This window comes from Ochotona curzoniae, unplaced genomic scaffold (genome assembly GCF_017591425.1).
Source record: "Ochotona curzoniae isolate NIBS_2020 unplaced genomic scaffold, NIBS_Ocur_1.0 patch266, whole genome shotgun sequence".
Lineage (NCBI taxonomy): Eukaryota > Metazoa > Chordata > Mammalia > Lagomorpha > Ochotonidae > Ochotona > Ochotona curzoniae.
In genome coordinates this window covers 1,261,965-1,287,978 of record NW_024466824.1, presented here as the reverse complement: position 1 = coordinate 1,287,978, position 26,014 = coordinate 1,261,965, and the positions used below count along the sequence as shown (strand labels likewise).

At 40.5% G+C, this 26,014-nt stretch overlaps 1 protein-coding gene across 2 annotated transcripts in view; it reads right to left on the bottom strand.

Moving 5' to 3' along the window:
• Positions 1-26,014, bottom strand: part of LOC121166947 (reelin) — a 357,334-nt gene that overhangs the window by 125,983 nt on the left and 205,337 nt on the right. For both annotated transcript variants that reach the window (XM_040996283.1, XM_040996284.1), the window contains exons 11-12: positions 19,223-19,368; positions 7,014-7,165 (exon numbers count right to left, since the gene is read on the bottom strand). In XM_040996283.1, the coding sequence (XP_040852217.1) occupies positions 7,014-7,165; positions 19,223-19,368 (298 nt within the window). The remainder of the gene's footprint in view (positions 1-7,013; positions 7,166-19,222; positions 19,369-26,014) is intronic.

Sequence of the window (26,014 nt, the reverse complement as noted above, 5' to 3'; positions counted from 1 at the left end):
GCAACCACTTCATCTCCAGGCAATTTAAGTTGCTCATACTGTGTAGCTGAGGCAAGACAACCTCAACACTCCAGAGTAAGGCTGCCCTCTGTGGGTGAGGCTAGTAAAAATCAACAAACTGCTTCAGATTCACTCTGCATAAAACTCAAGGAATGATCAATGGATCAGTGGTTGTGAATGTCTGGCTGAAGCACAGCTTGGGCAATCTGGTGTGGTCTCGTGGGGAAATGAGTGGTAAAGCGATGTCAAACAAGAAAGCTGGAACCAATCGGTGTAGCAAAGCTCATGTTCAAAGGAGGGCTATTCGGCAAAGGACGAGGATGTCAGACCATATGATTTTGACAGGATACCCCAAATACTGGCAGGAATGGGAGGTTTCTTAAAGACTGTATTGTATGGCAAGGCAAGTCGTTCAGTAAACAAGGAACCATTAGGCTCTGGTAGCGCTGGAATCCTTGCTCTTAAAATGACTGGATGACAGATGTGAGACTATGTGAAGACATTCATGAGAAAATTGAAATAAAATACAAGGCTACTTTGGTGTAGTTTTTTTTTTCCCTGAAATCTTTGCAGGTTTTTCATAATATACATTTCCCATGCACGTTTGGAAGATTCTTTGCATCTGTTCTGATTCCATACACAATGATTATTCTCTATTGCTTACCAGTTAAAACTTGCAAACCCTGTAAGTAAATAAGAATTCTGATTTGTCCATAAGCTTCCTTCAAGCTTAAAGCATGAGTAAGTCCCCCCCAATTTCACCCACCTAAGAGTTCGTTAAGAAAACTCATTTTCTGAACCAAAACTACTTGAGGTTTGCATGGGCTGACTGCAGTGATTTCATGAAGACAATCTAGTAGGCCCATTGTTATTGGCCAGCTGTCTCATTTATATGATGACTTAATCTTCCTGAATACGAAAATTCAATGAACTAAGTTATTACAAACAACAGATCATTTCCATTTGTCTTTGGAAATACATTACTGGAATTACACTGTGCAAATATTCTTATTTTCTCTACGTTAATTCTAAAACTATTTGACACAGCTGAGCATATACCAGTGGAAGCAACCCAAGAATCTGGCTCACTGCCAGAGGTTTCAGTGTGAGGTTGAACACTGAACTACTTTCACACAAACTGGACAGAACCTGGGGTTTCTGGGAGTAAGCCTGTTTACTACAGCAGCTAGGCAAGGAGGGAAGAACTGAAGTCAGTATACATTCTTACTCCACAGGTTTCCAGAGCAGCTAAGAGAGGTTATGGGCTACATGTAATCCTTGGGTACAGCCAAGAGCAATCAGCTGCTACCTCTGGTCTGAAAGTTTTGGGGAGTATCTAAAATATTTAGCTCACACCCCATTCATTTTTTATAATTGACTTATTCTAGAAAAGACTATATGCCTGATAGATTTATGCCCAAGGATAGCTGTAGGGTTTTTTTTGGTAGCTTTTAAAAGAAAATATTTACGCATTTATTTGTGAGGCAGACACACACACAGATGATAAACAGAAGACAGACAGATAGTCACAGCTCCCATCAACTGGTTCATTTCCCAAATACCCAAATACCTGCAATGGCGCAATGGGGCAATGCCTAGGGAACAAAGCTGGGATCCAGGCACTCCAGTAAATTCTTCCATATAGGTGGCAGAAACCCAAATACTTGAGCCATTGATCACTGTGTCTTAAAGTCTACATTAGCAGGAAGCTGGAGTTACAGGCCAGAGCTGGAAATCAGGTTGAGGCCCTGTCCATTCTGACATGTCGTTGTCCCAACAGATATCTTAACCACTAGCCAAATGCCTTGTTCCTGATTTTTCATGTTGACAGCGTTGACGTGACACATGATGTGAGCACAGTCCGCGGCTGTGTTCCTATGAGGCAAGGCTCTTGGTATATGACGAGCATAAGAGTGGTAATATGTCGATTTTGGTTGTTTACTGTTTACCATGTGCCCTGTGTTACATAAAATCAAATAAATGTAAGTGCTCCCCTGTTTCACCCTATAACACTGCAGTTAAGTAGGACCATATGTCCACTTTCCTGACAAGCGAGGCCCAGGCCATACGGGGCTATTAACGTACCCATGGTCCCAGTAAGCTGGCAGGAGGCATAAAAGAAACATTTATAAAATTAAATAACATAATTGGAAATTACAGAAGCCAGGTATGTAGGGTAGACAATGTAAACAATGTGGATGTTTGTTGCTCAAAGTCAGAAACTTGTTGAGACTGTCTTATGAGTTTGACATTTGTGGCATAGTGTTTAGAGTTTCATGATATGCCTCGGTGTTAATTACAAACACAGCTAATAAAATCCTTCTAAATGATAACCTGCTGGGGCAAAGATCCATGTGGAAAATCAAGTTCCCTTTTGGAAACTGTAATTTTTAATAATTAATGAATGAGTAATCTTTATTCTAAAAGCAGAGTGACAGCAAGTGAGTGAGTGGGGAAGGAAGAGAAAGAGAGATCCAAAATGAGGCTCCAGACCCTGGAATGCCCTCTGGGTCTTCAGTACTTGAGCCATTACCTGCATCAGCTCCGGCTGTTGTAAGTGCCACCTGGGGAGTGACATCAGCAGACTGGATTCAGATGCTTCCTCCCTATCAGCTCCTCGCCTTGCATGCACCTCCCATATGGGTGCAGTAATATCTCAGCATTTTCCAGTAAAAAGAATCCAGATCAATGGCCACTTTGAATCAGAGGATGGAGACCCTACTGTATATCTGATTTTCCAGTAAAAATGATTACTCTTTGAGCCACATCCATCTCTTCGAGTGAACGGGGCCACACCTGGGAGTCTTAGTTCAGGATGGCAGAAGAGGAAGCATGCTTCAGATGAGCCAAGACTTGAAAATGATGACAGAACTTTATCTGAAACATCCCTCCAGGGGCAGTTTATCGGTTCTGTGATGTTTCAGTAACAGTTGGTTTTGCAGGAAGCTGTAGGTTCTTCAGGGTCACAGCTTTGATGCGTTGTCCAAAGATGTAGCTCACAGGGTGGCTTGTGTAGCAATTAAGGTCCAGAAAGAGCTCAACAAAAACTAGATGGGAGGTGAGATTCAAAATCTTCTAAATGCTGTTTTGTGAGATATTTATACCACGGACTTTTTTTTTTTTTTTTTTGAGGAACAGAGGAGGAAATATGTCTTGACCTCATAAAGTTTGTAATTAAGCGAAAACCAATACTAACAATGCTGCTTCTTTTTTTAGTGGGTTAATTTTCCCACAGATAAAAATGTTGTAGGCATTTTTGCATTTTTATCATCTTACAAAGAGGAGATACCACATTGAAAGATAGACTAACTTACATGGGTAACACATAGAAGGATAGCTTATTCTAAATCCCTCTGAATTATTCTGCTTTATAATGATCCATCTCTGATTCGCTTACTTTATGAATTAAACTCATCCTACGAATGTCTGTGTAGGTACAGACAGTGGTTGAGAGCCCAGTATCCCATTCATACAATATTATAATATGTGTAAAGGAGGAATGAAGGCTTCATGACCGTTGCTGAAGGGCTATGCTGGTGCAGTGATAAAGTGGAAAACAGTGGGGCGGGGAGAGCGACAGTTGTGGAGGGAGGAGGGTGAAATCCCTGAGCCTTATGAAACTATCAGGAAAACCAAAATAAAAAATGACAATGTAAAAACGACAACAAAACAGACAACCCCCCCCCACAAATGTCTACAAAGCAAAACAAAGTGTATGAGGGTTTTTCACAAAGATCACAGGGAAATGTAAATTATAAAACCACCATGCAGGGATTTCTTTCTTCCTCCCCCCCAATATGCCTGTTTTTCAATTCCGTTTCCCATGAATTGTCTTGCCGTATCCTTGTCTACAAAGCCTAGTATATGCACGGTTCCACTGGGGGTTGGAACATAAACCCCATGAGTAAGAGGGGACTAGTGCAAATTGGCAGTACGTTGCTTTGTGTTGCCACAAGTAAAACTTCAGAGGAACGAAACACAAGTGTGAGCTAACAGAGCTGGGCACGTAGCGGATGCTCAGGAGGCATGTGTGGGTGGGAGGGATAATAAACAAGCAGTTGTTAGGCTATTTTAGTGTGTTCACTGCATTCTTGTTGCAAGAGCAGAGTTGGATACTGGTCCTCACCCAATGATGTTGAAAAATCAATGTATCGGAAGAAGCAGCGGTCCTTGAGTGAATCTGAGCTGAGCAAACTTTCCAGAAATGGTAATCACACCAGAATGACTGGAGTCGAGGCAGACCACACGGGAAGCGGAGAATATAATCTAGTCCAGAGTGATAACTGTTCCTGATTTTCCTAATATGTCCTACTTAGTGGGCAATTATTTATAAACACCTGTCTCGTCTGACATCTCTCTCTATATTTCTTCTCCACCAGCTGAAAAAGTTTGAGTTTTTTCCTTTTTTTCTTTCCTTTTCCTGTAGTTCTTGCTCTACCTTGATATACCCAGAAGAAGCTTCTAAGAAGCTCTCACGTCTTGTGCTACCTTCTGCTTGGAGAATACGGTGACTTTAGTGGCTCAAGTTAATAGCTGTGCTGGGGGATGATCAAATCTGACTCAATCCTGAAGGGAATTTTTATTTTCATCAGGCGCTCGAGAAACTGCCACGGTAACACATCTAATATTAAAATCTTCCACTCCACGCTTGCTCTTCTGAGCAGCATATGCCACTGAGATTTACAATGATCTTCTCCAGTACTGCTCTCCTAACCTCCAGCAAGCACACTGGGCGGCAACTTGAGTAGAATTCATCTCTTTAGTTACCCATCTCTGTTCTCACTTTACATTAGCACCATTGCCGCTGTACTAGTCAGCTTTTCATTAGTTTTAAAGACTGATTGATTTTTATTGGCTAGACAGATTCATAGAGAGAAGGAGAAACAGAAAGATCCTCCATCCGCTGATTCACTCCCCAAGTGGCCACAATGGCCAGAGGTGAGCCAATCTGAAGCCAGGATTCAGGAACCTCTTCTAGATCTCCTACGTGGGTGCGGGGTCCCAAGGCTTTGGCCCGTCCTGGACTACTTTTCCAGGCCCAAGCAGGGAACTGGATGGGAATCAGGAACAGCTGGGACATGATCCAGTGCTCGCATGGGATCCCGAGCGCAGGCAAGGTGAGGACTCTAGCTATTAGGCTACTGCATTCATCCCAGCTTTTCATTACTTTAACTGAAATGCTCAAGAAGCTACTCAGGAAGGCAGAAGGTGTTTATTTTGGCTGAGGTTCATGGCAATTCAGGAAACAGAGAGAGAGAGCTGATGGACTTAACTTCAGCTCTTAGAAGCAACTCTTCTTGATAGAAAAGAGCTGCTTCTGGAAGACCTTAATGATCTAGAGACCTCCAACTTCTAGAAGGCCTACCTTCTAGATACCATAATCAAATCAATTCAAACCTCTATCTTTAACCCATTAACCACTAACATAACATTTTGAAAACCAAGCCCCTAGCACATGGGCCTTTGTGGGGAACACCCGTGCTTTAGCGAAGCCATAACAACTCCCTTGATCTTCCCTGGATCAAACTATTTATTAGGAATCATTTTGAGTGCTTTACATGTGTTAGCGCGTTTGACCAACAATTCTGAGATTTGTAATTTTGTATGTGCGATTTCTATATCCAAATGCCACTCATTTTTTTTTTAACTGAATGGAGATCCCTTTATTTGGGAAAAGATACTTCATTGGATTCCTTTCTAATTTTCTCCTTACAGTCAATTCAATTCATTAATTCATAATCTTTGTGTTAGTGAGAATGACAGATGACTTAGTCTTCTAGGTCAAGGTGACGTGATTTCACCTAAGTACACTGAGCTGGGTTAATTTATCATGGAAAATATCAAGCATTAAAATATTTCATTCCAAAAGAGTAAGAGAGGGGAAAAAAAAACCCTAGACTGGTGTGTTTTCTAAAAAAAAAAAAAAAAATCTGTTTTTGACTTATGTAAAATGAAGCAGTAAAATGAAAGCCACCGTGAACTCTAATTATTTAAAGGAAATTAGCCCTGTGCCTTAAATTTATACGGCATTGCAGAATTGAGGTGATGGTACCCTTATACGTCAGACTGCATTGTTTTATTTGATGTCCGTACCTTCTCTGTTATCAGACAGATTCACATCGCACACGACACAAACCTGAACACAGGACATGCTGCAAGCTGACCATGCGACCCTGAGATGTGCGTGTAAGGCAAAGTGAGCATTGTGAGAGGCCTAAGTAATGGTGCTGAGGCCTGGGGTTGGAAGACCCACTGGGTGCTGATGGACCGACAGCCTGACCAGCAAGTTCAAAGGTTCTGAGTGCTCCTTTCCTGTTTCGCTTCCAGATGCCGCCTCTGCATTCTGATTCAGTCAACAAAGAAGGCCTTTGCCACCTACTCGCATTTCTGGGATGACATCAGTGGAAGAACATGTAACTGTGGCTTTTGTTATCATAACAGGATAAAATGGAGAGGTCCCCAGTTTTGACCTTCTAATCCCTGGGTAGATGTTTCCAACTCTATGAATTTGATCTACCATCATTAAAAAAAAAAAATCTTTTAGCTCTTTTTTCTTTACATTACAGAAAATAAAGAGTATGTATTAAAGTATTATAAACCAGTTTATTTATCAGTTTCCCACCACAAAATAATTATGCAGCTATGAGAAAACAAATGATTCATCTTGATGACCGTTTGGGGGCAAGGCAGAGGCGTGGACACAGGAGCTGCTTTGTTCTTGGTGACTTTCTCAGTGTCCTTCAGCCATGACCATGGAGGCCAAGGTGGGAGGGCAGGATTCTGGCACTGTGTGTTTAGGTTTGCTCATGGCATGTTACAACAGGCTCTATTCATGATGCTAGTACGGCTGGCCTGGGCAAGGGTGAGCCATCACCGGCTTTTTCTCTACCAGAGGAGCTCCCATTTCCTGGATTTGTGTTTAATAAGGTACACAATAGTCTTACTTCTTTAGGAATAAGTGTTGGCCTAGAATGTTCCCTGGCGTTCACAAAGTTGGTTCAAAATGTACCTACCCATAACAAAGTAAAACCTTAGGTTTCCGTAGCCGGTGGTGTCCATGTAGGGAGTGCATACTTTCCTCTCTCCATCTTTCAGGAAGATCAATGATAAACCCGACTCGATTGTTCCACACTCTGTGCCAATGACAGCTCCCAAGATGTCCCACCTTGAAAAAAGAAAGAAAATTAGTAAGTGAGAATATTCAGCCATAGCTTCATAAAGTACGGGGAGATCTCTTAAAAAGTTCATGGGACAGACATATCATGCAAAAACTGGGCGTGGATTTCAAGATCCTTTTTGCACCAAAATAAACTTGCTTCTAAATTCTACGTTCCTATCACCTTTCTGAAGATTCCTCATGTAACAGTATCTTTAGGGGCTGGTATGGTGCAGTACATTAACCTGCCACCTGTGACACCAGCATCCCATATGAGCACTTGTTTGAGTTCTGGCTGCTACACTTCCGATTCGGCTCCCTGCGTCTAAGAGAGCAATGGAGGATGGTGATGACCTAGTGCTTGGGTCTTTGCCACACGCATGGGTGACACCGAGGAAGTGCCAGGGTCCTGGTTATGATGAGGCCCAGCCCTGGTCGCTGAGGCCCATTTGGTGAATGAGCCAGCGGATGAAAGACCTTACTTACTTTGTCTCTCTGCAGCTGTTCCTTTCAAATAAATAAATCTTTAAAAATATATTTTTTGAGACATTTGTTTATTAACACATAACTCTGAAATGAGGGTTTTATGTTACAAATTTTATGTACCAAGTAAACCACATAAATACCTCATTCACAACTGTGTTTTTCCTATAGAAGTATAAATTCAACCAATACCAAGAACTGTGCATCTTTAAGATGGCTGGAACCAAGCTCCACACTTAATTAAGATGATTCTGGGGTGCCTTATTCTGCTCATTACATCTGCTGTCTTTCTTGGTGGATCACAATTCCTTGGGTGATTATAATCCTTGTTATGGAATCACTGTCAGTGTTTTTATCTCCAAGGTGACTTCTACACCCTTTGTAAAACTATCTCTAACAAAGGGGTCGTACATTTGTGCTTGTGCGTACTGTGGGACTTCTTTGGTCCCAAGTTATTCTCTACATTAATTTACAGGAGATAGAATATTGGGCTCCTTGCTTTGGTCTGGTCACACCCTGGCTAGCACATGCGCTAGAGGAATAAAGCAATAGATGGACGATTACTCCATTCCTTTCCCTCCCCACTCCCTCCCTACATCCTTGTCTTCTTTCATTACTTTCTCTCTCTCTTTTCTATGTCAAAGAATCCATTTTTAACTGTTAATTTTCAAACATAGGCTGGTTACTCGTTTGCAAACATTCAGATAACATATTTTGTATCCCTGGTAGCTTTATCATATACATAGTGATTTCATGAATATAAAGTTATTGATTATTAGTGCTAAATACTAACAGTTCTTCTAGAATATAGGAATTAATTCCCTTCTAGAAAAACAAATAATGATCATCAGCCATATATCTCCCCTTCCAAATCTTAAGAGGTACTGAAGTGTCTCAACGCAATGTACTAGTGTTTAAACCACAGGATCAGGTCTCAAACCATGGATGCTATTTCCTTTAGAGCTTACTAAACATTTCAACTTCACTGGAAAGTAATATGTGTATATAGACTATATCATTCACATGCTATATTTATTTCAACCACAAAGCTCACCAACTATTATCTACCTATTCTATTTTCAAGGCAAAGACTATTCAGGGAAAAAAAAAAACGTTAGGACCACCTAACAGTATAAGATTACAATATCACATATTTCGCAACAGATACTGAAGGGATAATATGTGAATTACTACAAATGTATTACAAGGAATGGACATTTTCCTATAGGTTAGGGTGCCTGCTTTCTAACCAGAGCACTGGGATTACATGCCAGTTCTGTGCCTAACTCCAGTCACCTGCCAATGGAGACCCTGGGAGGGTGGTGATGCCTCAGCCCTCGGCAACAGACCTTGACTGTGTTGCTGGCTTCCTGCTTCGGTCACAATCAAACTGGAGTGAACCAGTGGAGGGATGGAAACTCTGTCTCTCTTGCTCTTTGTGCCTCTCTAATGAATAGCTCATCTGGAGTCTAAAACTTATTTTTGTACTTTTTTTATGATTTAATGAGAACGTAAGTATTTTGGATACTTATTGCATATTCAACCATTTTAAATACTTTGTATTTTCAACAGCTCTTATTTCTTGATATTTACTTCTGATCATGTCCTATTTGCCTTTTTGTCTTTCAAACAACGAACCATGCCCAGGTATAAAGGAAATGAGATGCAACGGAGATGAGTGGCTTGCTTAAGGCCCACTGCTTCTTTGCCTCTAAAATTATGATTTCCTCTTTCTTAGCTCAGGGGACCAACTTCTTCAAACAGCTCTTCATAGTAATGGATCACTTGTCAATTCAGTAGAGCCTTTTTTGATGCAGACATGAAGGTTTCGTACTGGTTCGTTGGTCTTTTGCTTGCTCCATTGATCCCAATTAAGTCATCCAGCCTACTTAGCCACAGAGCAAGGGAAGGTTATAAATGATGCACATGATGGATGACTAGACACCCCAAGTAACTACCCAGTTAGCTATCTAGAGGATTTACAAAGTGAACAATGACATCCAAAAAAGACACAATGGCCATGGACTAAAAGCACCTTCTCTCGACTAGTGGGAAACGAGGGCTGCTGTTTCTCTTAATCATTGTAACTTTTCTGCATTCACTGATACGCGTGATTTTGTGGCCTTGACCACAGACAAAAGTTCTGTGAGATACGATTCAGACCATGTGCTTATTTTCAATCTTCAAGTTTGACATATCCAGTTTCCCTCTCATTTAGTCTTTTTTTTTTTTTAAGAAATCCCCAGATTTATCAAGTGAACAGAATAAATTACTTTGTATTTACTAAAAATTCAGTTGGGAGCAGCCTATCCTAGGACAAGCACAGCCTTGGATGAATGTGGAAAATACTGACCACAGCACGGCTGGAGGGAAAGCATCGTTCAGGGTAGCCCCCTGAGTACCACCAGCCACTGGCGACATCATTCAGGGTACCCCCTGAGTACCACCAGCTACTGGCGGCATCATTCAGGGTACCCCCTGAGTACTGCTGGCAGCCTTCACAGGAAGCCACCGCCTCCCTGGAACTCGGCGTCCCAATCCACAAGGCTGCAGAGTTGCGATCATTTCCAGGACAAATACGGTATCATTCTAGAGTCTTCCTAAGAGAAGGATCGCGTCAAGTGGAATTTACCAGGACCAGGAGAGGTTGAAGAGCTTCACATATCTGGAGGTGTTTTGGTTGGACGGATGGCAGTTTCCTTCAAAAAGAGCGACTTCTCTGTAGTTTAAATTACGCTTTCCCCATGGAAACGCAGCTCTGTGGCAGCGGCACTAGAGGCTCTGTGTGCCTAAGGGTGAGAGCTCTCTACAACCTTGCGATTTATATTTATTCCTTTATGACTGATTCTCAAATGAAAAGCCCCTATCTTATTTATTATAAATACAGCGGGATCTATTATTTATTACAAATAGAGCGAGGCGATGTTGGCGCACAGGAAGAAAGGTTTTCTAATCAATAAAACGCCTAAAGGCAGCCTTGTTCCTTAGAGACAGCAAGGTTACCATAATATTTAATTTATATTTGAAAAACAAGGCTTTTCTCTGTGTGTGTTACAAAGGGAGAGGTATCTTGGTTGCAATATGGCATGCTTTACAAAAAAGGTGAACTACATGTTAACTATATTTTAATCAGATAATACTTCTAAGAATGACATACACAATTTTAAGAGCAATACAGCCACAACTTTAAAACTAAACATAATACCACATACGTAAATATAGATATGTACACACATCTAATGATCCTATGATTTTTTTATTCTTTCAGATATATTTTCCAAGTACACTAAATGTTTATTACATTGTAATTTTGCCTAACTGGGGTTCAGTATATAAACTAAGTATTTTTTTTAAGCAATTATACTAATTGACTAGAAGTTATTTACAGTAGGTTAAAAAAACACGTTCAGGCATACTATGTATTTTCATAAAAATATTTTGAGCAGATGCACAGCAGCCTATAGAGCAGCACTTTAACCCCTAAAGGACAGGAATCAGCATGAGGGGTCCTTTGAATTTACACATTTGCTTTGTGATAAGCAAATCATTTCCAGGAAAAAAGTAAGAAGAAAGAAAAATATTCCATCTATATGTGGTAGAATTAAAAAGTTAAATGCTATCATTATAGAATAATGAAAACATGGAGCACATGGACCTACGAAATAGTGGGCTAATATAATTTCTTTCCCTGATAATATTGGAATAAGGGCACTAAAGTCATTGTCTATGAAAAATTTGTTTTGCTTTATCATATCCTCTGAAATACACTAAACCATCTAGTTGGCAGTGTTAAGGTGTTAGGTCTGAGTGTAGATATGAGAATAAAGGATGGCTGTAAAATTGTATATTTACCAAATTTGTAAGTTTTTTTTTTTTAATCTCAGGAATTCTCTGAGGTTGAAAAAGTTCATCACATTCATAAGGTCTCTATTGGGGATGTATTCTCTGCTTACTTATTAAGGGGTGTGCCAAAGATACAGACCCTTCCACCTTCATTAATATTTATGAGGTTTGCCTCCACACTGAGCCCTCTGAAGTGAGCTAAGGCGCATACCTGGCTGGAAGGCTTCTCCACTCTCTTGCATTTCCACAGTCTCCTGGTGTGGCCGCTGAACAATGCACTCTATTTGGTGGCTTTCTGGTATTACACTGTGTTTTAGGCTTTTACGACACACATCATATTTGTTTTCAGTCTTGTGGAAATAACACTAATAAAGAATAACGGTTTCGGGATGTTCAGAAAGCACACAGCTTTCTTATCAAGGAGACAGTGATATAACCTGGACTGGAGATGGTTTCGAAAAAGTAACGTAATGTTTTGGCCGTTACAGAATGTAAACAACTGCTAATTTCTTTTTTGCCACCTTTTTTTTTTAAATAAGTCAAAGTGACAATTCAAATGAAATTTCTACATAAAAATGATCATTTTTTTATATTGGGATTGATAGAGCAACAATGTTGGATGACGCTGCAGTGCAGTATGCAAAATGATATTCTTTAAAGCATCTTTAATCAAAGAGATACATATCTGAAAGAAATACTGTGTGTCCTTTCTCATCCTGTGGGTCTTTCCCATTAAGATCTGGTTCACGGTATATCAGGGCTCCCAAAGGAATGCTTTAACTTGTTATTTAAATGATGAAGTGGGTCGTGCCTTATTAAAAACGAGTGTGTCTGTAAATAAAAACACCTATTTAATAAAACATGAACTTACTTAGCCTGTAATCTACATTGGGTTCACTTAACCTGTATCTTCACTTAGCTCTGTAGCTTTTGAAGCCCTTTGCAAAAAGTATGCTAAGTCAGAAGTAACATTTTGTTTGGATAGGACAAGGGGAATGATTTGTGAAAGGTTACAAGAAGATGCTTAGTAACTGTGCTGAAGTTAAAAGTAAGTTTGAAGGCTGTTCTTGATAAAAACAAATGTACATTTAAGGGGCTAAGCTGGAGATGGTTTTTGTTGGTCTGCAAGGGAAGTAGGTATCCACTGGTGAGACAGAAGATTCTCTAGAATGATCTCCTTAGAACAGGGCTGGAGAGGCAGCTGTTGAATTCTTGATGCTCATTTGATGGTGTGGGAAAGGTCTAGGAGCCAACCCCACAATGGCACCGAAGGCAAAACATTCACCTATGCAGCGTGAATTTCAAAAGGATCAGAATTTCTATGAAAGGCCATCATAAAAAAATTCAGCCTTACTTACACTATTTTTGTGTGTGTGTGTCATTTGAAGAATTGCTGTTTTTATTTGAAGCAATACAAAAACTAATTAACAGTCTTAGATCCTAGATTAAAAAGAAAATCCGAACAGGGGAAAACAGCGAGTGACAACAGTGTATGAGGCTCTACTTTTGCATTTGCATGATATGCACACCTTGCGTTAACTAACATTTTTTTTTCTTTTAAAAAAATGTTATCTGTTTTTTTATTTACAAGGCACAGTTACAGAAAGTGAAGGAAAGACAGAGAAAGGGAGAAAAAGAGAGGGAGAGGAATCTGTGAGCAGTGACTCCGACTGGGAGATTATGGAGACCCTGAGTCCTGGCTTCTTGAAGGCTTGCTGGTCTGCACTTCTTGTGGCCTTATGCCTGTCTGCCCTGTCCTCCAGTCCCCTGGAGCCACTGCCCCCACGAATCCCTGTGGCCCCTTCCTTTGAGGGCCTCTCTCTTTCTCCCTTCCCCATAAAGGCACTCTCCTTTAGCCCCTCTCTCTTTGCCTCTGCGCCCTTCCACGAGGCTGCTTCCCCCTGTGCCGAATAAAGTCCTCCTGTGTGACTCACTGTGTCTGATATCTTGGGTTCTTGTGAATGCTGAAAAGAGCTAAGTATCTCCCCCTTCCCCATAGGTACAGAAGCCCAAGAATTTAAGCCATCCTTTTCTGCCTTTCCCAGAATATCAGCAGGGAGACAGATTGGAAATGGAGCAGCTGGGACTCAAACCACTGCCCATATGGGGGTGTTGGAATCACAGGTGGAGGCTTAACCCACAACGCCACTGCACCACCCCTTAACTAAGCCTTTGTACAATGACATACTATGTTTAGTTGGTGAATGGTTTAGATTCCCTTGGTTTATTTAACTCTGTGTTTCTTTTATAGCTCACTCATCAGTGTAATTTTCCTTTGAGTATCATTTGAACCATATTACATTGCTGCTGGTAATAATGATTGTAGAATAATTGGCTTTACCGTGCCCAGTGGCTTATGGTATACCATATACTATTCAAAACACCTGATACACACTGGCACAAGAAATGTCCTCTTCCCGGCCCTATGAATATTGGAATTGGAATTCCACTTTACCTCATGTTGGTGTGTCTCCTTCCTTCCTTTTATTGATTTTACTTGGTGTATTAGGGTAAATTCACCAGCTTCATGTGTCATTTTAGTCTGAATCTCTCAGACAAAAGCAAGTTACTTACTGTGAGAATCTCACTTTGTAAATGAAAATATCCCATTCAAACTGACCACTTTGGAGATTTAAATTGCTTCCTGACACATTGCTTTCTGCGTATTAACCCTTTAAAATTTTTTTCCCCCACATTTCTGGCATTTGCCGGACTGATTATACCTTGTTGGTGCTATGCCCACCTAATGACTTAGAAGTCACGAAGCCTATGAGGCCAGGTACTTTGGCTTAACTGGCTAATCCTTCACTTCTAGGGGCTGGCATCCCATCGGATGCCGGCTCGTGCTCCGACTGCTCCACTTCCGATCCAGCTTCCTGCTTACAACCTGGGAAAGCTGCAGAGGATGGATCTGCATTGCAGACCCAGAGGGTACTCCTGGCTTCGAACTGGCTCGGCTGGAAGCCTCTGCGGCCATTAGGGGAGTGAACCAGCAGATGGAAGAATTTTCTCTTTGTCTCCTTCACTCTGTAAATCTGCCTTTCCAGCGAAATAGATACATCTTAGAAAGAAAAGAAAGAAATCATGAAGTCTGCTGGCCTAATTTTTTTTTTCAACGTATTCTCATGGACATTAGAAGTTCTTATGTTGACATGAAGTTCACCCAATTTACCTGCTCACCTGAAGCACGCTAAGACTTCTGGCGGTATTTCACTTCCCCGCTCTTCCGTCGCTCACCACCTGCTGCCCCTACCACTGTGAGGGATTCTGGTGTTGTTTCCTTCCCACTTTTTGTTGAAATCTTAGAAATAATAAATGTGATTCAGACCGAATTACAAATTTTATACTTTTTCAAAATTTGCTCAGTGCTCTGCTTTTCCCTATGTCTCAACTTCCCGGAACACATTTGAGGGTGATTGCCTCACACGGTTCAGGCTTGCTGAGACACCTGGACTAGATGTCTAGAAAGGTCTCTATTTTTTTCCTAGCATTTGATAGTATTTAGACGGAACAAGGATTTTACATTCCATGTGATTTTATTTTTCTTGAACTGTTAAGATATTTGCTTTCTTTTCCAAAAATTATGTTTAAAGCTCCCAAGGGAAGTACAATGAATTGTGCCGGAAGCTCACAGAATTTCTTCTTCTGTCCTTGACCCCAGCTGTCCTCCTGATGGTCTCGGGCTCAGTATTTTCCCATTCATTTTACAAAATATCTTCACTCAGGGGAACCCCTTCTGCCTAATTCTAGCAACATTCGTTTCCAATTGTTTATTTGAATAAATCATGCCTAATACTCCCTCCGATCTTTTGAGTCTGACATAATTACTCACGTGAGAAATATCTGCTTGCCCCTTCTTGTGTCTAGTGATAAAAAAGGACTCAAGACTCAAACTATCAACTCACTACACTTCCTTCCTTCAGCAGTTCTGCCTATTTAATAATTAAATAATTCTATCTAATATCCATTAAATTTTGCCCCAAAGTCGAATGTTTTCGGTTCTCACGTCTTACCGGATCTAATTTCACTGCTATAGTGTGTTCACTCCTGCCTCTCTGGATGTCCATGAATCGGGATCCACTTGCTTATTCTGCCACTGCCACTTACTCAGCACTGAGGTCCTTAGTTTGATGCTATTTGATGTGGCAGTTTCAGCTCATGTGCTCAGATGTCTCTGTGCCTCTCTCTCTAGTTGAAGTATAAAACTGCTCAGTTACCCAAGGCCTGGGACGAGCCTAGGGTAGGGCACACTACCTTGCTTTTCCAGTCCAAGTGTCGACATGCATGGTTTGTTCCTGTGCCAGAAGCCTGCGCTGGATGCAGCCAGTGGCTCAGCTGCTGAGCTGTCCCCACCTCGGAGCTCCATTTAACACCCGTGTCTATCATCCAGGAATTGGCAGTAGCACTGGGTCATCTCCGTGTTCAAGGCTGCAGACGCTGCTTCCACCTTCTCTCTCCCTGCAATTCCTGATCATGCCTGGCCCAACCAGGAAACGCTTTCAGGTTTTACAATGCTCTTAAAGATTCCATTACTCTTTTTTTTTTTGTCATTTTCCAAGGACTAAGGGGCAAATGGGAAAGACTGGAGCAAGCTCGCTTTGTTCAGTCACTTAAATATTTATTGTATTTATAGAGGTTCTCTTTAGTAGGAATATTGTGGTGAGAGCAATAGAACAGATTATTTTGAAAAGTTATTTGAATAGTAAAAGACACATGATGTTGGCATTTGGTATGTAAGACAGGTAGATGGGTTCCATAATATAGCTACCATAATATAGCTATGGGTTGTTCTACAAAGCTCTCTCCCATGTGAAAGATACTCTCAGTGAGGTGAGACACCGGGCTTGCTAATTAAATGATGTGAGTAAGGTGAAACCAAAGTTACAACTCACATAAATTATCAGTGCATCTATTACAGTTTCTCCCTTGCTAAAGTAACACATATTTCTTCTTTAGGAGAAACGTTACAATTCTGCTTTTTAAAGAATCCCTGCTGGGGCTGTTGTTGTGGCATCGTGGGTCTGTGAGGCTGGCGTTCCTTTGCTCCATTTCCCACACAGCTCCTTCTGCCTGGGAAAGCAGCAGAAGACCATCCAAGTCCTTAGCCTCCAAAACTCCTGTGGGTGAGCTGGAGTAAGCTCCTGTCCCATAGCTTTAGCCTAGCCCAGTGCTGGCCACTGTGACCATTTGGGGAGTGAGCCAGGGGATGGAATCTCTCCCTCTCTCTTTAAGTCCTTCAAATCAGTCTTCTTATAGTCACCAACACTGAATCTGGGGGAAGCTCTAGGGATGTGCAAGCAGTTCCTGCATCCTTGTAAAATGAGAATAAATGCTTTGGTTCAAGTGACAGGGAAACTTGGATAACTGGCACAGTGCTTATAAACAAAGCTTTTTTTTTTTGCCTTGCCATTCCTCTTATTCTGAAAATAGTATTGCAACGGATCATATATTCTTTTCTCCCTCACTTTTGCTTTGGGGAAAACATGGTTAAGAGAGAAAGAAGTGTTAGATGCATATTAATAGTTTTAGATTTTAACACTTGCTGCAGAATTCAAGCAGATCATTGGTTATGCTCGAGTAGATAGGACCTACGACTTGTATTTTGCCTCTATTTTATCAACTGAGCTTAGAATGGCCAATTGTGAGGGTGGCGGGGCAGACAAGAAGAATAAGACATTCAGTGAACTTGGCAAAGAGAACACAGCAGCACGTTCAATATCACGTTGCGAGGCTGTCCTTTTGCATGCGTTTGTTCACATGTAGATTAAAATGCTTCCCAGCCATTTGATTCTATGACAAAGATTTTCTTCTGGAAATCATGATTAACAACGATCGTATTAGAATGACTTCCTAGACCAGCAAAACGACAGTTGGGATTCTAGGGGAGGCAAGAAGTCACTCCTCTTTCCTCTTCTTCAAAACCCAGCATGAATTAAACCAGCATTTTTAATCATCAACCAAAACACTGAGAATCCTAGACCTTCTCATTCTCCTTGGACAAACACACACACACACACACACACACACACACACACGCTACTAACTCAATACATGGGCCATCAAAGGACAGTGTGCATCAGATCATTGTGGTGGTGTGGCCTGATATCCCAAGGTCAACAGCTGCACATAAACCTGAGAGAGGTGTCTAGAATAATTAAACTGTGTTTGGAATGGAAGTGATTTCACTGCGCAAGCGATCAGCGTGCCACAGGTGCTTTTGTCAAGCACGTGATTACATGTTAATGGAACAGAATTCTGCCGATCATTGCCGGGCCACGGAAGCCCTCGTTTCTTAACTGTGACTAAAACCCTGATAAATCTTGAATCTTCAAAAATGTCCAAATAGCGTAAGTGAGACCACCTGAGTCATTCAGTTACAGACCCAAATTCTCTTTGGGAACACACAATGTCTGATATGTGTATCTGGTATTCCGATTCCTTTCTACAGACCGATTCCTTTATAAGATTAACTTATAGGACCTTGCCATGCTTTTGCACCTGGTCTCCTCGATGCCACACAATGGACTGTCCTTCTAGCGAAGCATGTCTATTTTACAGACATGTTTGATGGCACAATGTAAAAACATAGGCAAGGGAGTATTTATGCAGTGGGACCGGTAGGAAATGGGATGAAAATAAAATTCAGATTTCTTCTTAAATATAAGTGACATCGATGACATCTGTCTTATGAGATATTAGAATAAATGCTATTAAAATATCAAGCGTTCCGGGAAGAGATGGAAAGGATAGAGGAGGGAGTGGGGGAGAGGGGGGCGGGAAAGAAAGAGAGGCATGCAGGACCAGCGAGGAAGGGAAGGAGAGAGAGAGAGGAGAATCTGGAGAGAAGAAGGAGTGGGAATGAATGAATGTCTTGTGCTTCAACCTTAGGTCCTGGCACGGGCAGTCGAGTTCTATAACCAAGAAGGGAGCTGCCTCCAGCCACCGGGGGATGCAGCCACTCCATCAGTCTCCATTCACTTCACTGAGATCACACTGACGACTATACCTTAAGCACTACGTTCCAGGAAAAATTCTCACAGTAATTATCGCTCTTTCATAATCATGATGAAAATGCACTTTGGGTTAATTTTGTTCTCTCCCATTATAGTAGTCAAAATGACCTTCATTGTAAAGAGAAAAGCCAGGTGAAATTTCGGGAATTTCAGTTCAGGTTAGCTTATGGATTTTGATTCTCTGAGCCTATTCCTTTTTTTTTTTTTTAATTTTAATCTCCAAAGTTCTGCTAAGTTGTAGGAGATAGATCACGGACCTGAGGCCCAGATGACGGCACAAAGCATGGGCCAGCAAGAAAATATTACTGTCAAGCCTCCCTCACTGCTTCAGCTCTGCTCTCCTTAAACCTCAAACCCCAATTTCTCCTTATCTGTGAAAGATAAATTTTATCCCTTAGATGATTTTTATAGATCCAAACTACATCCCAGTGAAAATCAGGTGGCAGCAACTATAAATCTTAGACCCTGGGATGACAACTCAAAATCTCAAGAAAGCTAAAGAAATTAAGAGGAGATGTATTTTGAGTGAAGTTAAAAAGGTATTTTTAATCACAAATGTTTAATGTGCATAAAAATAGGGTAAATGTATCCCTTTGGGCTTGTCTTTGTTAAGAATCATCAGTGTTGGTTTATGTAGGTTTTTGCTCCTTAACAATAAGCATTTAAAATACGCCCAGCGGAATAAATGTAAGTGCTACACACAGCATGGGAGATAGCAGTTACTTACCCTGTAGGCTGGCTCTCAAATTCTTCTGACCATTGCTCCTGAATATCCTCTGTAGAAAGATCTACATCCCGGGTGGTGGCAAAATTGAACTCACTGCCTTCATTTCCATGGAAATAAATGGAGTTTCCATCTGACTGACAGCTATGCTGTAGATAAAAAAGAGAGCATGGGGAGGCTGTTGAATTGGTTTTGTAGCTGTAACTGTCTTACTCACACATAATTAGAGTTTTCAGAGAAGTCATCATATTATTCTCTCCACTATGGAGTCTGAAATCAAAAGGGCTTGGGACTCCTCTCCCGCCCCTTCTCTCTCTCTCTCTTTATTTTTGCCTTGTTTAATTCAATTACAATTTCTTTCTAACTTATTAAGTTATCACAAAAGAAGAGCCAAGAGGGCATTTGAACTTTGCCATTTCAGCCGTTAGTATGAAGCGAGAATATTTTAATTGGAATGATTTCCCATCGTTACCATAGACCTTGTTGTGGGAATTAAGTCTGATAGTGACTTGTCACATATTTTAAATTCTGTGGTTACGGGCTAAATCGCACTGACCTTTTCAATATTCCATATATATCTGTCTTGCCATTCAAGTTGTTCATAATTTGTCTGTAACTGGGATATGAGTAGAATAGCCAGCTAATCAAAACATGGACTAAAGGAAAGGTCAAAGTAATCCTGGAAATGATCGCATATTCTTAGCTTTTGAGTAAAAGTTTTGGATTAGACCAAAGATGTGTACCACGAGCTTAGGGAAGAGCCGGGAAATTACAGACTTTGTTACTCTTCAAAGAACACTTGCAAAGACTTAGAGACAGGGATTTCCTGTGAGATTGCTTTTTCCTGACATTTTTTTTCCCCCCAGCTTACAGTGAACAGTCCAATGTAAGATCACACTTTATTGCTGAGTAAGCTTAGTATTTACCTCTAGATATTGTTATACACATGTGTTAAACACTTTTTGATAATGTCATATATAAATGCTATCACATGTTAGGTCAAATATTGTTTTGAGTTTTACAGTCTTTTAAAATGAAACAGAATGAAAAAAGTCAACGGGATGAAGATGCTGTTAGATCCAGGGAGCCGTGAGTTTGTAGGGCAGGGGTCACGTGTGTTCTGTTCCTTGTTGCGTTTCAGGTCTTAGAATCCTGTCTAGCACACAGTAGGACTTCAGAAGTACTTGCAGATTAGGTTCAGTACATAAACGAGCACATGACATGGCTCTGTTTTTCCAAGTAATTATTCTTTGAGGATGAATAGCGATGGATGGTGATGAACTCACTACACAAAGGCCATTAACCAAGGCGTTGGTGAGGGAGCTGCTGATCTATGCAATAACACACAAAGAGAGGGTCCAATGCCAGGCCACATATTAAGACCAATATGTCCAACAAGATGGAAATCTTGGGTCTTGTACTGGTCTAGATGGACAAAGTTTACGAATGAGCATTTGAATGGAAAGGATGGGCAGAAATGCAAGTTAGATTAAAAGCAGGAATCAACAGCATAATTGCAAAGTAGACAAGATATGAGAATCAGGCTGGCATCCATTTGCATGACAGTAAGTAGAAGCCTCCAGAATTTCTGCATCATTGCATTGGTGCAAATAAATGTCTGACAATTAGATTGGCTTTGGCTGACTAAACCAACCGGGAAGGGACGAGATGACCACTTGTGTGGAAGTGTAAATAAAGCTTTCAGAAGTTTAAGAAAGTAGGAGCAACTAATCCCGAGGTTTTCATGTCAGAGCTGAGACATAAAGCAGGTGCACAGGGTCCTATCATCATCACAGTCACTACTATAGGATGTGGCATGCAACAGGTGTTTGTGAATCTTTGTCACACAGAATGAAATCAGATTATTCACGGATGCCAAATGGAACTCATTGATCATTAGCCCAGAGATACAGATTAAAAGCGAGATTTCAGTGTATGCGGCCGTGAGCGGGAAACTGCCAGGAGATGAAAAGTACAAGGATCTGCCACTGTGCATGATGTAACGATAACGAAGATCAACAAGTCGAACAACGGCTACTTCCTAATCACGAGCCCCCTGAGCTCTAACGAATGGTCTTCACATCAGATCACCTGTGCCCTTACTTGACGTGGCATTAACGTAAGGATTCACGCACCAGCGCAAACAATGTCCAAGCAAATGCCACGCAAGATGCTGCGAAAGAGAGGAATTTGTATTATAACTTAACTGCTGTGTTCCCACAGTAAAAAGAACGACTAAACCAGCATCATTCTGGTTAAATATCAATTTATCTCAGAAAGTTTCCGTGAATATTAAAATTCTGTTATAACTTGTGCTGCCTTTCTAAGATTCATATCATTGACATTTTCTGCAGAGTTTTGACCGCTGAGTTTAAAAAAAAAAAAAACTGAGTAAAGGCTCATATCATTATAATACTGGGTAAAATGTCGTTACGCTAGTTTTGCAAAATCAAAATGAATTTCCACAACCAAATAAACATTTATTTAAAAATACCATTTTGTTTGTTGTTTTGCTGTTAGCAAATATATCCAATATTTTAGCAAACATTTTGTAATTGTACAACCAGTGAAAACTAGCTATCATGGCAACCACAACAGCATGCACTCATCAGACAAAAGTGATATTGGTCATAGCACGTATGAAGAAAGCAACTTGGAAAACATCTTCATTTTAATTGAATGCTGAACATGTTTTGTAACCAGAACTAGTAGGATTTGTTTTTGAAAGATTTAGATGGAAAATTACACGGAATGGTGTAATTTTTTTTATCTAGGTTTTTTTTTTAAACCAATATATAGTAAATGAATAATACTTAATATCTAGTCTAAACTCAAATAAATAGGGGAGTGTTTTATAACAGCCTTTGTACTGAAAGCATCCTCTTTTTGTCTACCGAGGCTAAGGAGAGAGAGTTTGGGCTGTTCTGCCTTCCCCAAAAAGCTCCATGTCTTTTGTGGGTAAGGGAAATGATAGAATAATCTATTCTTCAATGTGGCAGTACAGTGACACATGGCCAAAGAAAGGTGATGGGTGACACAACCTCAACAAATGGCCATCCCTTAAGGATAAATGAGCCGACAATGACAGCAGTAGGCCTCTCCACTGGGGGATTCCTGAACTATTTGAAAGGAGGGATCCACTGAGTCCACTTCCCTTCCTAAGAAGGAGATTACACGAAACCCTGCATTTGGGAGTCTTGGGAGGAACAGCAAACCCGGGCTAGGGTTCTCATTCAAAGAAGACCTACATCAATCGTAGGCAAGTTAGAATTTTTCTCAGGAATTCTGTGTTGGGATAGACAGCGCTCAGGGGCTCAGTGTCTTGGAACAGTATTTCTTTCTCGATGCCTCCCAGACTACAAACCAATGCTGGAACACCTTGGGACGGATTTGCAATCGGCATCGCTGCCTCTGAATGGGAATCCTCAGCCCTCTTGGGTAGATGTTGCTTGCATTTCTCCCTTGACTCTGACTTAGTTAATTCAGCCTGTCCTCTTAACCTAGGGAACTAAGGGCTAGCAAAGAACAAAATACTGGAAGGCAAAAACATCAAGGCAGTAAGGGCATGAGAAGGCACTTCCTGTCCGTTCACAAGGAGATGGGGAACTGGAATCAGAAGTCCCTTTCAAGTGCACTCACTCCACTTAGAAGCAACACGATTTTACACAAGTCCTCTGATTCCTCTGGGCTTCGGTTTTGAGTCAATATCATCTGTTCCCTAGAAATGATCTGAAAAGCAAAAATCTCACAAGGAGGTAGTTTCTGCTTGAAGCTTCTAGCTGCTATAAAATGATCATTATTTCTGAATGCATAGTTAAAATGCCGTTACTGGTTATTCTATAAACTTAGTAGTATACGACAAACCAGGGGAGTATTTTAACTTATTTTTAACTGCTTCTTAGACTGGTCATTACAGTTCTTCAGATGAATGGAAAATATTCAGTAAAATTTACTAGTATATCACCGGTTATGGTATGGTGAACATACTGCAAACATTCATTTACTAGCACGGCAGACAGAACCATCAGTGAGTACCTGTAAAGTCCTTCAAATTTTGGCAGATTACCAAATACTCTTCTAACACAGAAAAACTTAATAATGTAAATGTATTGGAAGCTACTTCTCCTGAAAGATGAATTTGCCTTTGACAAGATCAGTCTACTATGGTAGAAATCCAAATGAGACATGCGTGAAAATTACCAAAAGCATTTCAGGAATCAATACTGCCCCCCAGTTTTGTTTAGCTTTAACTCAAAAGCATGCCATCACAAAAATGTAAATAGTGTCAAAGATTAAATCTCTGATGTCGTAAGATACATAAGATCTTGATACGATAAAAACAAAACTTTTTTTGGAATTTATAACTATTTTATTTTGATCACCATGAAAACATAGCAAGTGTTCTTGGACTGTTCATTGTAAATCACACGTGACTTCCTGAGTCATAACTTTAATCAATTTATGGTGAACATACATCAATCAGATAACTGCCTATCTATTTGGGGGATGATCAAAATGTGAATTCTGTTGATGGCTCCGTATTCTTCTATTTCCAGTCCTTTTAATATATATAGATTATAAAATTAAGTATAGTTACTTTTATTGGTTTAATTATGTTAGCATGAATCAACAAAAATAGATTTTATACAAACTTCTAAGTACTAGCAGACTTCCCATTTAAAAAAATCTCTTAAATATAGTCCTTTGTGTTTCTCTTTGTCAATAAAAAATATTTTCCTACTCTGCTGCTAAATGAATTTCCTTTGCTTGTCAAGCAGAACACGGTGTAACGAAGTGACAAGAATTTGCCATTGAGAAACCCATCAACAGGAAACATCAGTGCAAAATTCCTCAATGTAACAAGTCCTTGGCTACAATTCAGGGTGGCATTTTCCTAGAGTGGCTCCCCAAGCTCTGGTGCAAACGTTACAAGTTCACCTCTGGACTTGTACAAGTACTCATAATTGCTCCCACCACTGGTGAACAAGGTTTTCGTCAAAGACGAACAGCGAGGCAACCCTGCACACTCCCTTCCCAGAGTCCCACGGCCCCAATGATTCTTGCAAGCATCTGTAGTCTCACAGGTTAGTGTTTTGATGCTATCGTTTTTGTTGGACTGAGTGTGTGGGGCATTTGGGCACTGCCAGCTTGGAGGGAGCCAGTGGCAGATGGAATAAAATCTTCCTGGTATGCCTGCGCCTCCACATGAGCAGAGCCATCCATTTCCTCCATTAAGGAGTTGTCACTCAGCCCACCCAGCTGGAAGACCATTTCTGATAGCCAAGCTGGCTGGTGGTAGACAATTCAGATACAAAGTGCACTTTAAAAGGAAGCTAAAACATCATTTGTAGGAAAATTGAAAATGCATGGCTTCCACCACAGCCAATTTTTTAATGACTGTAATATTTTAAGTGATTATTTTTTGCCACTTCGGATTGCTCCTTAGAGAGAGGAGGTTTTTTAATTAAAATCTAGGCAATGCAAACAGATGAGATATGAGGAGCACAGGAAAGAGAAATAAGATGAATAAAATTAATTAAAATGACATTGTTGGCAGAGGCATAAATTAGCCACTGTCTGGCTGGAATAAAATATAGGATAGGATAAAATATAGGATAGGATAAAATATAGTATAGGAATTTCTGGATTAATGTCTGGTGTGTGCTTGAGTGTTTGGCAGTGGACTGACATGCATTTTACATATAATTGTGCTTCTTATGTCTTAGCTTTTGTTATTCTATAGATATCCCATAGAAATGCATATTTTTCACACCCATCCTGGCTCAACAGGCTTTAAAAATACAGCCTTTCCTGCAGCTAAAAATGAAAAAAAGAAAGTAGGAATTTAAAAATGGGAAAAGTAAGTAAATGGAAGAGAATGGTTTCCCTCAGGACACAAAATGAATTTCTCTCATTTTGCACACATTCTGTGTCTAGATAATTTAATGCCAGTTAAACACCTGAAAACTTGGCTATTAATACAACCCAGCTGCCAGAGGGTTTGAGTGCTTTTTCTCTGGTCAACACAACAGATTCAATCCCAGTGAGTGAATATTAGGGAGCTTAAAGAGTGTTTCCCTCATTATTTTGTGGACTCATTAAGCATTCACATTTGAACCACTTGATACCAAGGTTTAGAAAGATTCACTTTATGGTATATTTTGTGACAAGTGCATAATTACTTGGCAATAGTTACGATGACTCTAAAATGGCAACAGTGACAGATTTGAATAGGAGTAATGAGAGGAAGAATAACAGTGTAAAATTCCATAGGGCAGCTGTTAACCTTGTCTTTGGGGATACACCTGACTTTCACAGTTATCTGAGGATTTCAGACTTGCCTCTTCAAATTAAGACCACAGAGGCCAGAGCGAACACGGGGAGCTGCATTATAACACGGAGTGAAAAGGCCGGATCGAAATGAAACGGAGTTGGCTTTGAAACTCAAAGTTGTTTGAACTTGGGGAAGGTATCTGGTGTTTCTGAGTCTCACTTTTTTCATCTGTGAAATGGAGATGATACTAACGATGAGATGGGATACTGCAGGGAAACGCCTATGCTAAAGACTGGAGAACCTTAGGAAATTTACAAATGTCGTCTCTCCCCCACCCCTCTTTTTGCTTCTATCATCATTCATTCACTTAACAATCTTTAATGATGCAAGTTCACCTTCTTGAGTGCTGTGTTGGGGAAAAGACAGTACAAACTGTACCTGCGGTTGACTGTTCATGTAGAATCAGACATATTTCACTGAAGATTAAGCTGGTTCAGGGATGAAACGTGTCAGCTTCACAT